This window comes from Chroicocephalus ridibundus, chromosome 10, assembly GCF_963924245.1.
Source record: "Chroicocephalus ridibundus chromosome 10, bChrRid1.1, whole genome shotgun sequence".
In the NCBI taxonomy this organism is placed as follows: domain Eukaryota; kingdom Metazoa; phylum Chordata; class Aves; order Charadriiformes; family Laridae; genus Chroicocephalus; species Chroicocephalus ridibundus.
The window spans coordinates 1,001,778-1,019,069 of NC_086293.1; the positions used below are offsets into that span (position 1 = coordinate 1,001,778).

The following is a 17,292-nucleotide window of genomic DNA, read 5'->3' on the forward strand; positions in this document are numbered from 1 at the left end:
CTCGGTCGGAATGGCAGAATAGCTTTCCGGGAACGCGGAAGGGCCCAAGCACAAATCTTCAGTAGCACCTAATAACTTTGGGTTTTCAGCAGACTGGGAAAAAGTGGTAAAAAAGATGAATTAGCATCCTTGCCCTGCTTGTGTTGGCAGCCAGCTCTGATGCCGTCCTGTGATTCAGACGGTTTTGTTTCACTGGTAGTCGGACCATGCAGGAGTAAACCAGTAACACTGAACAACGCAGCCATCGAAATGTAGCTGGAAGAAAAATTATCTAAATCCTGCACTTTTAGAACGAGTTGTGATGGTTACGCTCAGCTTTCACAGCAGAATTACCCGGTTTCATCTCTTCTAACGTAAAAACATAAGTATTTATAATGTTTATAGTAAGTCTAGCACAATGTTGGCGGTATACTTTCACAGTACCGTGCCTATGAACATTGCTAAAGTGGCACTTTAGGGCTTGCTTGGTAAAGCCTGATGGCAGGGCAGAGAATTAAAAAAAGAAGTCCAAAGAACAGATTTATTTTTTTTCTGCGCTACCATAGCCTTTTTCCAGCGGGCTTGCTTTCATTTTTATGTATGTTTTTGCGCGTGTTCTTCTTTGTGTATCCCGAATGATTACGTCTGATTATTTGGGGGAGCGGGAATAAATGGCAGCAAGGGAACGACTTGGCAGCCAAAGGCTGGCATTTGGGGAAGCAGGAGCGAGAGGTGGCTCTTAACCGGCAGGGACGGGTACCGGCCCTCGGGGCAGAGGTTTATTCGGGCAGGGAGAGTTTGGCAAGCGCAGGAGAGGAGGCGGCGTGAGTGGAGGTACGAAGGCAGCAGACTGAGACGTGGCCATACGTCTTCGTTCACGAAGTATATTGCTTCTATAGAGGAGGCTAATTGAGATGCAGAGGGAAAGAGGGAATTTCACACCTTTCCCGTATAATACAGGATATGTTTTAGGATGTCGACCCAGTCTCCTTTCCAAAAAAAAAAAAAAAAAAAATCGCTATTAAGTATCTCTAGCAGACAGACTTTTACATGGTGATGACAGACGTCAATTTTGCAGTCCATTTGTTAAATTCATTAAGTTTGGACTATGTCTACCTTATCAGCCTGCTTAAGGCCAAGACAGAGGACTTTACTAGGCTCTAGGCAGGCAGCAGAACAAACAGAAGTAAATTAATGTTGTAATATTAAAAATGAACAACGCCATGTGTAGTTGGCGAGGTTGTGTACTCAGTCTCATTCCTCGCTGCTAGCGTTGCGTCGTCTGAAGTTGAATTAGGAAGGGAAAAGAGCACTTCTGCTTCACGCTCCTGCAGGAGGATTAGAGTGTTTTAAATAAGCCCCAAACGCTTGTCCTGTATGACTGCGGGTTATGGTTATAAAGGTCTTTCATTTTTTTCAGTTATCTCTAAACATTGGTTGCTTCAGCTGGAGACGGGAGTCTGATACTGTACCACTCGTTTTCAATTCCCAAGACGACTGGGTATAGAAGAAACGATTTGCACCCTTATCTTCAAGCTGCGGGTAGAACGCCCAAGCCCAGAAGATGCTCGGGGAGCTGGAGCCTTGTCACGGCTAGGGTATAGTGTGCTGGAGTTGATGATGCGCGTGTTGGAATTGATGGCTTGTGCCACAACTGGCACCTTTGCAACAAACTGACAAGGTAATACCTAAGAGGAGAGGTCACCTGGGCCAGCAGGGACCTGCAGATAACAAACGTGTCCTTTCAGCACCGAATTGGCCAGCTCATGAGGGACAGGAGAGCTTACGGACTCGCAGCTTCCCTGGGGAGCTTCAACGCCCCCAAGAAGCGTAGGTCTTGTGCTCAGGGGTAAAATACCCTTACTGTTGACAAGCCGTGCATCTCAGGGGCTTCCTTCGGTGTACCTCCATTAAAATACCGGCCTGACTGACTGAACTGCCGAGCTAGTTCTGTTCACAGCCGTGACTTTGGCCTTAGTGCAGGTAGACTCCTTGTCCATCGCTGCCTGAGTGTCCATCTGCTTCCCTTTGAACTTTACGAACAAAGTGACTTGTAGTTTCACGGCTCCCCTAGAGCTGAGGAATCCATAGCTCCTTGTGCTGTTTTGAGGACCGTTCTGGTGCACGTTGGTTTTGATGTTTCAGTCGACGTCTACATGCAGGAAGAAATGGGTCGGTTTGGCCTCCGTCGCTGTTGGGTCATCGTAGCTCGTTAAAAGATGATGGTTAAAAAATGGTTTTGAGCCCCTGGAGTTCATCTAGGGGAAGACGCAAGAGCTAGATGTCTGGTTGCCTCTTAAAGTGTGTGTTTTGCTCCCTTGAAGCATGCGATGAAGGTAGAGGAAGCAACCTTAAATCATTAACGTACTTTTGACACGACATTAACAGGTTTTAGTAAGTAGGTCTAATGTTAGGTTTTGGAGCGTGATGTCATTTTATTCCCAGTTGCCCATACATTGCGTACGTCGCCTTACCTACAGCTGCTGCCTTACTGAGTGATTTAGCTGGGAATGAAAAAGTCAAGCAGCACGGATCGGGTAGAGGTAGATTCCTCAGCATTTTAAAAGAACTGAAAACATGCTTTTTCGAGTCAAGAGTTTTTTAAACAGGACCACTTGCTAAAATGTCACCTTACATTTTCAATGCTACTGTATGATCGATTGCTTGCGTAAGAAATGGCGTATCTCGGTTAGGTGCGGTTACGGGCCCCATCCACTCGCAGTTGTCGAGTTTGATGGAAACCATCATTTTGAGGATATTAAAACGTGGGCCTCATAATAGGTTAAAGAAGTCTGCAGGCCTTAAAAATATGGCCTCAGCTCCTCTGTTTATTGGTCTTTGGTTTCTGCTGTCGATTTTGGTGGATTTTTATATATTAATGACGTTAAGTTCACGATACCGAAGCAGCTGTTTCTCTCAGTTCGAAGTTCGCCATCAGATTCAGGTTTCAGATTAAGAACTGGAGACAGTGAAGCGAAGAAAGGATATCAGATATTTCTGTATTTTTGTAAAATTTGCTTTGGGGCACAGGTTAATGTCCCAAAGCACTAAATCCCAGAGTGTGACGTTGCCATTTTAATTCTGAATGGAGAAGAGAACTAAAATCAGAAGCACGGAGTAAGCGTTCCACGCAGAATTACACATACATTCTTTTTTTTTTTTCCCCACTGAATTTTTACCTTCATACCGATTTTTATCGATTTAATGTGAAATATCAAATTAACGGGGAATTCCCGGACTTAAATAATACCCTTTTTTTTTCTTATGCCGTGAATAGGTGCTGGCTTGGTGGAAACCCCAGCAGGGAGTTGTGAATTCTGTGATAGGAAAAACGTAAAGAGGCGGCGCAAACCCCATCCGCAGCGGTTTGGATTAACGATTGTTTCCGCGGCATCGCGCGTGATGGAGCATATAATTTGGGAAGCTCTGCTCCCCCCACCCAGTATTTAGGAGGGAGAGCACAATCTCTGCCCCTCGCATGCAAAACCTGAATAATTGAAGTGGATATTAATAGAATTTTAGAAAAATCGCTAGAATTGGTTCCAGCAGCTCCCGCTGTGTCCCTGCTGGTTTACCTCACCTGATCCCGCCGGCGCCGCGTATTTAACCGCTGTGGGAAATCTCTTCCCGTCCTTCAGTCAAACGACATTTTACAGAAATAAGTGCTAGAATTTTTGAAACCTGTTCTGAGGAGGGCTGTGAGAATTCGGGGTTTTCACAAGTTTGGGGTTTTGGTTTGTTGCTTGGTTTTTTGGGTTTTTTTTGATTTGGGGGTTGCGCACTTTTTTTTTTTTTGCAAGATCTGGGTTTGTTGCTTTGGGGTTTTTTTGCGAGATTTGTTGCGGGGTGGTTTTGCAAGATTTGGTTGTTGGGTGTGTTTTTCAAGACTTGGGGTGGTTTTTTTTATGATTTGGTTTAATTCTGTATTTAGTTTAATTTATTTACTTTTAGGCACAAGACCGAGCGTAAAAGGTACTTGGGTTCCTTTGCACATTTGGAGTCTTTCATGGCTTTTTCTTTGGCGTTTGGCTCTCACCTGCTCAGCGACGCTTCCTGCCTCCTTAAATACTAAGATTATATTCAGACAGCTTTCCCCTCCTCTCTGTTTCAATATTTCCTATTGATTTCCATTTTTTTTGTCTTTAAAAAAAAAAAAAAGGGGGGGGGGGTGGGGGGGAGAAACTGCACCCCTTGAGCTTTGAGGACACCGTGCATCCCTGTGCTTGGAGCCCAGCTGCGGATGCGGGGCAGGGATGCTGCCGGCAGGGACACGGCTGGGGGGAGCAGCACGGCCGCGGTCCCGGCGTGGACACGCGCGTCTCGGCGCAGCGGCACCGCCCGCGGCGGGTGGGCAGAGAGGAGCTTAATAGCGACGCTTTCTGTGTTTTTCTCTTCGTAGGTTAATTCGGTAAGAACGGGATTGGGGAAAAAGTGTGTTCTTCCAGCGTCTTGCCCCCTGCCCGCTGCGTTAGCTGCTGGAGCTTCACCGTCCCTGCCAGTGCCTATGCCAGGGCCCCGCTCTGGCACGGTGACACCTTACGTGATGCCTCTGTGTCAGTTCGGAGGAGTGTTCCCTACGCCCGCGTACGGCGTGCAGTGGCCGGGGCCGGCAGCGCAGCCCGGCATGGCAGGAGGTCCCCCCGTGGCCCGGTTCTCACCCCTCGGCAGAACCTGCGTGCGGATGTACCCGGGGGGGCTGCAGCCTCCCGCCGCCGAGCCGCCGGGCCCCCACCTCCGGCTGACGTAGCTCGGCCAGCGTGCCGCGGGTAGCGCGGGTCTGGGCGCTGGCTCGTCGGGTCCGTGGGTAGGTGCCACACGCGTCGGAGGCGGCGGGGTGGGGGTCCGGCCCGCCAGCGCGCACAGCCATACACTGCATCCAGCAATCACTGTGAGAGCGGTTCACAAGAGAGAGTCTGTTTGTTCCGGCAATATTTGCTTCTGTTTTATTGCTGAAGACACTTTATTCTGTTGTGTTCTGATGTTTTACACTTGCGATCCTTAACGTCGATGTACTTGAATTGATGACTAGAAAATTGTACTAACCCCTGCAGGAGTACAGTGCCTTGAATTTCAGCTTTTCAGTTCCAGCTGGAAAGAGACGTAAAATCATTCGAAAGGTGTATTTTATTTACGATCCGCTTGTGAGTTGAAGTTCTTTTTCTTTGCAAAGATATCGAAGGTTTACAGTTGACATTCTTCATCAGCTTCGTTCTGCTGTAAATGCTTTTATTTCGATTCATGGGTTGAATTTTTGCTTCTGAAGCTTTTAAAAAAAAATAATAATAATAATAATTGTGAGGTGAGGTTTGTTTGAGGTGCTGGTGAAACAATTGTTTGTGTTTGTACGAGGCGTAGTGAAATGCACATTTTAAACTAGGAGCATTTACAGAGTGATGCACGTGAGGTGTATATAAGGACAGGTAATAGCTTCGGGCAGTGCAATTCATTCTCTTCCCCGTTCTCGGGTAAAGCTGTAGATGGCGACTGATGTCTCTACCAGGCAGGCAAATACGCTTCTCTTCTGGATCAGCAGCACATTGGACTACATTGCCTTTCCCTTACTGGCCTTTTTTTGATTTGGTTAAATTACAAATTCACGCATGTTTGACAAGTGAAAAAAAAAAAATCTAACTGAGACCTTGACGGTAGGAGAACACGTCTCCGGGTTACTCGTAAGTACGGCGCTTGCCTGTATTCTGGCTTCGGTTCTCCCGCCGAGCTTCAAAATGCTGTTTTCCCACTGACGTGCTGGCAGTATTCACGCTCAACTGGAATAAAAATGTGAAGCTATTCTCTTTCATATCTGACGCTTCAGTTTTGGAGTCTCACCACCTTTTGTTTGAAATTTTTTTTCTTTTATTTTATTTTTAGCTTTAATTAAGTTTGCACTCTAGGTGGCATGGACACCTCTCTCCTGTTTGAAAGTTGCTTTTTGCCCATTTTACGGTGCGTTTAGAGTCTCCACCTCTCAGTCTAAAGGCACAAGACGACCGCTAAAGCTGATGTGCTGATGGTAAGTCTCCTTTCCCTCGAAGGCCCCGCGGGAGGGCGTTACAGGGGCGCAGGGCCCGAGCCGCGCGGTGGCACCTGAAGGCGCGTTGCTCTGTATCTCTGCTGCGGTGACAATTTACAGTGTCTGCTCCAGGGCAGAGATGTCTTGTGCTGCCAAGCTGTGAATTGTATAGTTCTATTGTACTTTGAGCATTCTATCTGTCTAAATTATTTTGTTTGTACCCTTTGAATATATTATTCCATCAATTCAGTTCGAATTGAATTTTATAGACAATTACGCAGAGTCTTCTGCCTGGGCAAAATACTTACTGTAGTAAGAGATTTCTGTTCTCTGTAACATGTATCTTTAATTTGTTTGGGTTTTTTAGATTCATGTCTGTATGCTTCATGAGCAAACATGGAAAATATGTTCTCACACGAGTTTTCCTTCGGCTTGCACTGAATCTTACAGTTTATGTCGCTGTTGCCTGTTGTATAGTCCATCCCTTGTATACTGACAAAGTCAGTGGCACTAAAAACCCCGGGAAATTGTATAGATTAAAAAGAAGAAAAATAAACATTTTGTGCTTGAAAATCGTGTGAAAAACACAGTGTTTTTCTAAAACGTAGAATTGTGTCCACTCCCAGCTGTCCCGGGTAACTCTGCGTTTGTTTTCCGGACTCTTACCCCTCGACTTGTGTAGAAGGAGCAGATGCGATGCCTCCACTCGTTCTCAGCTTCTGCCTGTCGCTCACGCGTCCCCGCCTCTTGGCAGCTGTAGAAGTGACGCGGTGCTCCAGAAGTCCCCTAGTGCCACCTCGCAGGTTGTGTTGCTTGAAATCCCCTGCCGTATTTCTGGCGTATGAGCTGCTGCAGAGCAGGGCGGGCTGGAACGCGACCCGGGTTCCTGTGAGCAGATGGTATCTTCAGTACTGCTGGTGGTACACATGAGGACGCTAGAGTTTGGTAGGTGATGGAGGAGGCACGTGGACTCTCCTTCTCCCAGGGAAGCCCTTTTAAATTCATCCTGGCATCATCTAAATGTGAGGAGGCGTTGATACGAAATTCGGCCCTAGTGCAAGCAGCCTCTTGGCGGTCGCTGTCGTTGCTGCAGGAGAAATTAGGGAAGGAGGTGCAGGAGGAGGAGGCTGGATACTTCTGCTTCCGTGTTCCCGCGCGTCCCATCCGTGCGGCTTTGCTGTCTGCGCTGCGTGCATTGCAAAGCCTGCGCCCCGCGCTGTGTGACGGGCGGGATGTCCCCCGTCCTGGGCTGGGGGCCGTGCTCTGTGACAGGTGGGGTGTCCCCCTTGGGACGGTGGCTGCGCTGTGCCACAGGCGGGATGTCCCCCTTTCTGGGACGGGGCAGGGCGGGCAGCCTCTGCCAGTGGGGCTTAACAGCAGCTTCCGAATCTCTGATGGCTGCATTGCTGTCACTGCTTTAGCTGGTATCGGAGCCAATGAGGGCTCGGAGGTTGATGTTTGCATTTTGGTATTTATGATTTTAATTTTCTGATTGCCATCTTGGCTGCAGCTCTTCTGACTATTAGCTTCCAGCTACGTTTTCTTACCCTCCATCGTGTCAAAGGGTGCTCTGACCCTCGGGGGCAGTTAAGCAAATGACATGAGATGCAATAAATGGGACAACTTCATGAGCAAAGGAGTGAGGGGGACCTGAGGGGTCTGGGCTGCACCTTCGGAGGTGGGGGTCTGTACCCAAAAAGACGTTCCTCTGCAGATCCCAGAACTGAATTAATTTTATTCCTGACTGGGAATACTGCTTTGATGTGGGGCAAACCTGCCGGGCAGAATCCCTCGCCTTGCCAGTTGCAGGCCAGCAGCCGTGTCCCCGGTGCTGCTTTGCCAGGATGTGTGTGAAGTCCGTGCGGATCCTCCCCTTGAAATACGAGGGTTTGATGGGGGCGTTCACAGATCCCCCAATTTTCAATCTTTTACAAGTTAACAGAAACTTAATACAAATATTGAAAGAACGTTTTAAACTGCCAAGTCGTGCACCCAGTAGTTCAGAAATGCCGAATTAAGTTTGCCCGTATGCCATTAATTTGGCTTTCCGATTGCTGTACGTCATGATGGAGTACCTAAATGCAGAATCACGTCCTGTTTTCCCCCCGCGTCCCCGGCGTGCTTGGAGCGGGGCTGGGCAGGGAGGCGAGCCGCTGCCGCCAGTGCTGCTTGTCTGCCGCGGGGATGCAAAGCAGGGAGCAGAGACGGCAGGGAGAAACGTTGGGATGGTTTAAGGCTCTTCTGCAAGTCCCCATTCGACACCCCTGACACCGATTTCGTTCAAAAGAATGATGTAAAATTGTCCCTTGCGGTTTCTTTGCTTGTATAACTCTGGTGTCTGTTCCACAACTTTCCAGAGGAAATATTACTTAGCTATTATTTTACACCTGTCTCCAAAGTGCTCCTTTTTTGCTATCTACTGCATAACTTCTTTACTTTTCTCTGAAATATTTGACATCGGCTGGCATCAAAGACAAGGTGAGGGCTTGCGTGGGCCACCTGTGGTGACCTCTTTGCTCCTACAGAGATATTTGTGTTTGGGAATAAGGCACACTCGTGCTAAATGGCAGCATTTCTGAAATGAACGTCTTAATCAAGTTGCAGGTTTTGCCGTTCGGTGTTTGTGGAAGGAAATCACTAATACTTTTGAATCACTCATTAGTTTGACTTGGCTTTGGCAATAGTTGCTCTTTCCCTTCGAGCACTTTTGTTGTGGTCCCAGGGCACTATTTTCAATTCCAAAAACATACAGAGTTTTTCCAAACAAACCCTGTGGACTTTGCGCTTGGTGGGTCCCTGTCGGTATTGTTCGGTTCGCGCGCGTTCGAGTAGGAAAAACATCCGTCCTCCGACATCCTTTGGGAGTTGGCTTTGGAGAGTTGTAATCAGAAGTCTCCCTTCTGAAATGATTTAACCTCAGCTTTGCCTTTCCTGTGACCCCCCCCTATAAGGTTCAAGTCTTTTTGAGTAATATTAAGGTCTCGGATGTTAGCTAACATGGCAAAAACCCACCTAGTTCTCTGCCTTGCTGCCGACTAGCCCCCACTTGAGTCTTCCATAGAAAAGTGTTGGCTGTTGAAAGAGTTGGCTTGGAGACAGAAGTCACAAAAGGAATAGTTCGTGGCTGTGTTTAATACCTTAGTAAGGTTTCCTTGCATTCTCCGGTTCCTTGTCTGCCTTCCTCGGTCCCCGATTTTGGGTGGTGTTTGTGGAGAAGGATGGCGGTGCTGGGGAGGAGTGCGGGCGCTGAATGTGGGCAGGGTCTCTCCGCAGAGTTCTGGCGCTCCTGGTTGTCACGGATGGATGGATGGATACCTTGCTCTGGGATTGAATTTATAAAAGAGCAAAACCATCATCACATGGAATTTCTTGCCGTCGTTGGCTGTTGATCGAACCCTTGAGGAGCGTTTGTTTGAGTTGTGGTGTGGGGCTGTGGTTGGCTGGCGCTTGGGCAGGCCGAGCTTCACTCGAGTATTTGGGCAGGCTGTCTGGTGTGCTGGCCTTTGCAGTGTTTCTTCTGAAGGAACCTGGTAAATACAATTATTTTCCTGTCTATATACTCCTGGAATGAACCGTTGATCGGATGGGAATCGGGTCGCGACTTACACATGTCGGTGACCTTTGACTGGGGTGATATTTGCTTTTTCAGGTGGGTCTGTTTGTGGAGCCATCGGCTGCAGATGCCGCAGGAAGGTGATGTTCCTGCCCTGACCGTGACGGTTCTTTTATTAATGCAGATAAGCTCCAGAAGCGCAACATAATGAAACGGATTTTAGGAGCTGTCAGGTTACAAATTCCGCGTTATGAAAGAATTTGTTGCTCAGAGGGATTTGGATGTACTGCGATGCTGACGTTAGCTGTGGTGGTAGATTACTTGTAACCGATTCCTCTCAAAGTCAAGCTTATAGCAGGGGGCAGCAACTTTTGTAAATTATTTGGTCCTTTCTCCTTTTTTTTTTTTTTTTTCCAGAATGGTAGTTGCAGTGTACTGTCAGGATTGTTGCTGTATACGCTTGGGTCTATATTTGACTGTAAAGGCTCTCCTTTGAAATAACTTCCCCGTGAAAAGTTTCGAGGCGGTGTAATTCAAGTATTCAGCCTTACATGCAGAGCCTCGTTAAGCGTTGGATTTCGCTTGATAACCGTAGAGAAGCCGCGCATAGGAGACAGCCTACGATTTTGATAAAGTACCTGTTACAACAGTGAAATTCTTGTGACGAGTTCTTGGTTTTTTTAAACTCTGTTGAGCAAGGGAAGCTTGGATTAATTTCTTTTGATGTAGTGCCGCTGGATGGATTCGCGGCGTGTATTTAGTGTGGTGTTGTACTCCCACATTAACAAGGCAGAAGGAAAAGTTAGGATTTTTTTTTTTTTCCCTTTGGAAAGGAGCAGATCCTCAGACTTCGCCTCTCGTTATTGAGGCGCGACTGAGTGCAGCTCTCAAGGAGCTTCCAGGGACAGGATGGGTACGGCAAGAGCCCATTGAGCCACTCTTCTGGGGAGGTATTTGGTGTCTATCGTAGTTTTTCGGAGATATTCAGGGCTTTGACGCCTTGTAAAAACCCGTGGGACATCGAAGAAGAAATAACTAGCTGCTAATCCTTCTCAAACAGGTGTTCTGTAGGTCTGAGATAATATACCCCCCAAAAAAAGTATTTCCTTGTGTGTTGTTTTTTTAATTACTTTGCAAATACGGTAAAAACTTCCTCAGCATTCCGTTTTTGTTTATCAGGCTAGATAGGCTGGATCTAATGCCCTCCTCACTGTTAGTCAGCAGCTACAAGATGGGCAATCACCGCCTTGTTCCTGTAGTTCTCTCCAGCACAGAGACAATTTCGGGTGTAGCTGAGTTCACTCGTCTCTTCGGTGCTGTTGCCCTTTCGGTCTTTGATTGAAAGTGCAGATGGAGCCGAGAGTAAGAAGTCAAGAGGTTGTCCAGGGGATGCGGACTAAGCATCTGCCAGGGTTTGTATGAAGAGCCAGGCACCAGGAGAGCTTGCTCTGGTTTTGGCTTGGTGGCCGATGGGTGGTGCAGCCGGGCATCAGGCCCATTGCCGTCTTAAGGCTTGTCCCTATTACCTGGAGATCGTTAATTTTGCCTTGTTTCGTTTTCCTGGGTGAACTGTGCCAAATGCTGGGTATCAGTAGCGAGCAGACGTTGAGAACGGTGGTGGCTTCGGGTGGATCTGCAGAACTGATGTTGAGCAGAAGCTCGAGGAGGAATTTGCGATCACGACATGGTTTTACATCCTTTAGAAGTGATTCCTCCTACGAGCAGGCAGAGCAAGAAATACGGGAGGGAGAAAATTGGGACCGCATGTAACAAAAGCAAAGCCTACCACGTGGAGACCCACCAGGAGCTACGCCAAACACAGACAACATCTTTTTGCACAGTGCGCTTTTCCCCAGTGTCCCTTGCCTTCCTTGCTGTTCTAGAAGACTCTACTGAATTTTTTCGGAAAGCGTCTAGCAAAACCGTATGCTGTACGAAGCCCGCGGATGCTTGCAGATCTGATAGCAGTGTGCATGTTCCCGTGCCGGAGGGCGAGGTGCTTTGGTGCATGTCGGCGTGAGCGTGTCGCCAGCACAGCCGATGGGCACCGGTGGGGCATGTACCGCGGGACTGGCGGGGGTGGGGGGACGGACGCGTGGTGGCACCTTGTGTTGCTGCTGCTTCAGCCTCCTGCCGTGCTCTCGGCGTGTTGTTCTGGTGCTGTCATTTCAAGCCCTCGGCTGCTCTCTTCTCTTTGGTGTCCAGCTGGCCGGCAAGCGTGCGAAGGGTGGTGGAGGCTGACGGATCCCTGCCCCCCGCCTTGTGTTCTGCTGGCATGGAGAATGGCATCCCGGCTTCCCCGGTGGGAGGAGGGTCCTAGGATTGGCTCCGTTTCGCTGGGACGGGGGAGGCGAGCTTGGGCGGGCGCAGGATAGCCGGAGCCCACGACTTGCCCCAGCAGCCCCCCATCCCCGCAGCAGCCCTGCGTCCCTCTCCCCGCCGCACCCGGCTGCAGAGTCCCGTAAACCGGGACAAACGCGGGACGTCTCTGCTGGGTTTCTCTGTTTCTGCCTCCTAGGAGACTAGCTCTTCCCCCGCAGGAGTCGGGACTCTGGAGGGACTCCACAAGGCGCTTGGGTTCTGCCCTCAACATAAATACATTTGTGCCTCTGAGATTTCAGTACGACACGGGGGATGTCTGAACGGAGGATTTCGGTTTCTGTTTCGCTGCGGTACCCGACACGCGCGCGGTGGCTGGCACGCTCTGGCAGAAGCATCTTCCGCGCGCTCGTATGGCCCTTTGGGGTTTTGTTTGGGTTTTCCTACGTGTGAAATCCATATGTGGATATTTTTTTTTTTTAGATTCTGAAAATGAGATCGTCAGCGACTGACACGTGGCCCCCTCAGCTACGGTGCCAAGCGCGAGGCCCCGCCGCGGCTAAGGAGGAGGAAGAGGAAGATGGGAAGTGATTTATCATGTGTGAGAAATTCTGTGCCGTTCTGGTCCATTCGACGCAATTTTGTAACTTCTTTCTAATCATTTTTTTATTTATAGTTGGAAATACAAAAATGTTATGCAAAAAAAAAAAAAATAAAGGAGAATTATTTTGGGGGAAAAGGATTTTGTTCCAAATTGTTCCCTTCTGTTGTGAGCCAGGTTCCCGTGAGCAGCGGCTGGAGAAGAGGGAGGAGGAGGAGGCACTCCTTCAAATACTTTGTTTCACACAGTTAACTGTAATTTAAGTAATTTTCCAAAAGATAAGCTAGGCACGCGCATTTGAATTCTAGTACAAGGAAGATAAGTTCCAATTCCATTGAAATTTCTCACAGTTCTTTTGTAAAGATAATACTCTATTTTAAATCCGCTTAAATCAAGTAGAGAAGCTACAGAGACTTCACCGGAGAGTAAGTTCGTACTTGTCACTTCCCTTTTTACCTCTTTCTTTTTCTTATAGACCAGCCGCGTTTTCTTGCCAGAGTTAAATACAGTTCTCGAGTCACTTCTAATTTTAAATGTAAGACTAAAACCCTTCTACAGACGAGTCGGTAATTGGAGCAACTTTTAAAAGACTTCAAAGTGCCTTCGACAAGCTAAAATTATGTAGTGGGGGAGATTTCTTTTTCTTGATTCACTGACGATGGGTTTCAGCTGTCTCCTGGGTTGAGGTGATGTATGAAGTAGTTTGTAGCAATAATCTCATGAGTAATCATTTATTATAAAGGACTACTCAATTTATTTTTTTTAATTTTTTTTTATTTTTTAAGAAAGGTGGGGTTTGGCTCTGTTCCTGAGGAGTGGGGAAGAGTGCTGCTCTTGCTGTTACGTTTGGGCCCCAAACTCTTACGACCCTCTGCTGCTGTGCTGTGCACCCAAGGACTTCAGTTGCTTCCCCCTTAGACAGTTCCAGACCATGATGTTCTGATTTTTATTATTTTTTTTTTTTCACTCTTGTTTTGGATACCAGAAAAACAGGAATTTCTGTTTGCCCTTAAGTCTTTCGGTACCATCCTTTCTCGCAGCTGGAGCCTGGCGTATTGTTTCGTTGTTATCTGCCGTGTCTGTCTCTTCCAAATCTCGGTTCTAAATAATAAATCTTATTTTGATGCTGTTGTTCCCTATTTCCTTTCCACCTCGGCTTCTCTTGCCCATCAGCGAGGCTGATGAGAGCGCAGGTGGATTTAACTGTACTGCTTGAAGCTCAAGAGCCGCAAAGCAAAGAACCATTCAAGCACTCTGTAAATTCAGAGTTTTGAAGCCCCAGGGCCAAAATATATAAATTTGTGTTAACTTTGTGCTTCTGTGGGGTGCTTCCCGCCCTGTCCCCATCTCGGGACAGGGGACTGGTCTCCCGCATGAGAGCAGGGGCTGGAGAAGTGGTAAAGGCTGTCGCCGAGTTGTTGCTTGCCTTGGCCTTTTCTGCTTGTGGGAGGGACCAGATCCCTTCTTAGCGGGTGGGAGATGGGTGCAACCTCCGTAGTGAGCCCTACGCCTTTCATTTTCTGCTTTGGTTGCTGTCATCTTTCCCCTGGCTGTGAATACCCCTCCCTCGCCTGCCGTCCCACGCGCCGTTGACGGCATGCTGGGCACGGGGGACACGGGTGTTGCATCCCCGATGTGCTTCTCCAGGGATGAGTCGCTATTCCAGTGATCGTGTCAACAAAACACTGGGCCCTCACCTGAGTTTTTTTTATTCCCTAAGAGTCTAAAAGGCTGCTTTCTCCAGGGAAGTCCCATGCTGGGTCTCCAGGGTTCCAGGTCTTCAGCGTGGGCAGCCTTCATCGGTTTTTCTGATGCCTGACCCTCTTTGCTGCTCCTGCAGACCCTTGGGCTCCTCCGTGGCCCCCGCAACGGCTGTAGGAAGCCAGCGTGCCTCAGCCTCTGGATAAGTAGTTTGAAAATAATCTATCAATATTCAGATGAAATATAATGATTAGTATCAGGATTTAAAGATCGGGAGTGGAAACTGTGGTAACCACCTGGATGGTGGTTGCTCCCCACCTCTGCCAAGTCCACCTAGCTTTAGATAATCTCTTCTCCAAAGGGCTGCTGCGTTTTGGGGTGTAGCTCACGTATTTCCTGCTTGCGTTGCAGTTTGTAATAAAAGCCCTAAGAGCTGCTAAAGGTCCTTGAGCTCCTCCGGTATGAACTGGGATCCTCTGCGGAGGAAGAGCTGGGCTTCGGTGCTTTTCCTCCGTACCTGCTGTCTCCAGTTTCTCCCTTCCTTGCAGAGCAGTAACAAACGTTCTCCTCTTGATGTGATGCCAAGCGAATATTATGGTTTAAGAGTTTAATCAGAAACATTTTCTGCTGGCTGTAATCAAAAGCCCGAGCAGGTGAGTGTGACCATTACAAGGTTTAACGCAGCACGTTAGAGTGGGAAGGGAGATTACGAAGACTTGAGCTTTCGCTTGGCTCCGAAACGCAACGTGGAGTCCCTGCTTCCATCAAGGCGCTGGCACGTTTTCCCCCACAGAGGCTGGACGTGCTGGTTCCAGCGTATACCTGCGTGAAGCTCAGCAGCGCGCGGTGGGGACGGGGACGGGACGCGTGGGTGGACAGCCCTGTCTGCCTGCCAGCAAGCCCTGGCCTTTCTGCCGTGGAGCCGCTTGGGTTTGCCCCTTGGGCTGTTGCGAAGGAATTGTTTTCAGCCACCTTTTTTCGACATGCACGCTGATTTCTGTACTGGCGGGATGAGGTGGGCTGGCTGTGTCCGTCTTGTCCCTGCTGGCTGGAGCAGTGCTGAGCTAGGGCCACCTAAAGCAGCTCTTCATTGCACCCATGAATATTTCAAGGCGTTGGTAATGTGTCCGGCTCCATTTCTCCGCTCGGAGCTGCCAGCAGTCTTGCTGTCTCCTCTGAACATCTCCTACATATTTGCCATCCCGAAATGATTAACTACGTGCAGAAGCTATTGCGGTGTTCCTGGATGGTGTCACTGCAGACGTCACCCCGGAGCTCACCCTTTGTAGTCCTGCCGTTGCCTTTGCTTCTTGGCTCGAGTTCACGGGAAGCCCAGGAAGGTCTTCTGCCAACGCCGCCGCCTCTCGGGAACCCTCTGACTAACGCCGAGCCCTGAAAAAACGTTCTCCTGTGCTACCTGTGAGTCGCCGCAGCTCATGCGGGCCTGTGCCACCTCCTGAAAAAACACCTTTAAAAAAAAACCCACCCTCCGGTTTGGGTGCTAGGTGCTATGAAAGCAATCCGGCACGTTGGGTTTGAGCGTGAGCATGCCCATAAGGATGGGACTCGTTGGTGTTGGTTGGTTATTCTGAAGTTGCTTTGAATATAAAACAAGTGTTCAAGGAAAAATTAGAGATTTGATCACAGTCTAGCTACGGACAGCATAGCTACGAGGGTTAGAGAGAGTTCTATAAGACAGAGATAAAACCCTGCTTGTCTTTAGCTAAGTTGTAGACCAGCTCCTAGAGGTTGTTCTCCCAAATTCTTCCATCCCCAAGGCGTGGATGTAAAGCAGCTGAAGTCTTGGGATAATTTTCAATAAAGATTTTCTGGGTTATTGACGTGGGGTATCTTTATACATTCAAACTATCCTTGGGGATGTCCTAGGGGGTAGGGCCTGGGCTCCAGGAGTTTCTGTGAACTGTTAATCAGCGTGTAATCCTCCAGGAAAACCAGTCTGAGTTATCAGCTACCCCTCCGGCTTCGACAACAGCTGGAGGAAGAGCTGGTTAGCAAAGCCTTGGTGAGCGTACTAACAGGCAGCCCCGCCGCCGTACGAGCTGAGTTGTAAATACACGGAGTGCGATGCTTTCCCAGCTCTTAGCTGAGACAAAACGGTGGCTCCCAAGCCCCTGGCAGCCCAGCTCTGGGGGCTGGAGAACCGAGGCTTCCCCACGAGTAACACCAAGCGGGTGTATTCAGGTAACAACTTCTGTGCTCTGACGAAGGAATCCAGAAGAACGACGAGGCTGATCTGTCAGATCCTTCTGAGATCCGCTCACAAAATTCAAAGTACCAAGATGTTCCTCGGTTGCAGGGAATAGAGTGACGTGGGCCGTAGCTTGTCTTCACTTGGACACGCTGAGCACGGCGCTGGTACCAACACAGCACTGGGCAGAGCGAGGTGAGACTTTAAGCCTGTGCACAACCCAGATTCTGATCCGCTCCGTAGATCCTCTGGCACGTGTTATCCTAAAGGCGGGTGAGGCTGTGGACGCAGCCCACAGCAGCGTGGCTTTAGGCGGGACGTGGTGTGTGGGCAGAGGGGCGGCTCGCTCGCGGGAGGGAGCGGTCGGCCAGAACACTACAGTTGTCCTTATCTCTGTCATTTTATCTCTAACACGATAAGTAACGTTTAGGAAATGGGCTTAAATTTCTTAAACTTATTTCCACGCTCTCGGGCTCCTTTTCTCCGTCAAAGCCCTGCGCGTCTGGTCTGCTCGCACAACCCAAAGCCGCCTGCCGAAGGGGGAAGCTTGGGCGGGCGCTCAGGAAAACGGGGGCCTCAAGAGCTGGGAGCAACAACCGGGGCAGCTCTTCAGCGTGTGAGGGGATGGAGCAGCCCCTGCCCGGGCTGGACCTCCGGCCGCTTTGCGGGAGGGTGAGCTCCCTCTTGGCCGTGGGTCCTCATTCCCAGCGTTGCGTCCCGGCCGCGCTGCCGGAAAAGCAGCGATGTGGGTGCTGGGGGCAGCTGTGGAAGGGGGGAACGGGGGAAATGACAGAGAAAAACGGGGGTGCCTTGGGCTCCGGGGGACAGGGACTTGGCATTAAAGTTTATGGAAGATTTTCCCCCTGGGAAGAGGGGAGTTCTTGTTATTGTGGAAGCAATAAGTAAAAACACTCGCT

The 17,292-nt window shown here is 49.1% G+C and overlaps 1 protein-coding gene across 10 annotated transcripts in view; it reads left to right on the plus strand.

The window, feature by feature from the left end:
- The window catches only part of WNK2 (WNK lysine deficient protein kinase 2), a 123,965-nt gene extending 109,713 nt beyond the window's left edge, over positions 1 to 14,252 (plus strand). For 7 of the 10 annotated variants that reach the window (XM_063348280.1, XM_063348281.1, XM_063348278.1 and 4 more), the window contains 2 exons: positions 4,379 to 6,937; positions 12,348 to 12,449. In XM_063348280.1, the coding sequence (XP_063204350.1) occupies positions 4,379 to 4,726 (348 nt within the window). In that variant the 3' untranslated portion in view covers positions 4,727 to 6,937; positions 12,348 to 12,449. Of the gene's footprint in view, positions 1 to 4,378; positions 6,938 to 12,347 lie in introns of those variants that run through there. The other 3 variants (XM_063348285.1, XM_063348284.1, XM_063348282.1) reach the window with 3 other exon arrangements.
- The last annotated feature ends 3,040 nt before the right edge of the window (positions 14,253 to 17,292 follow it).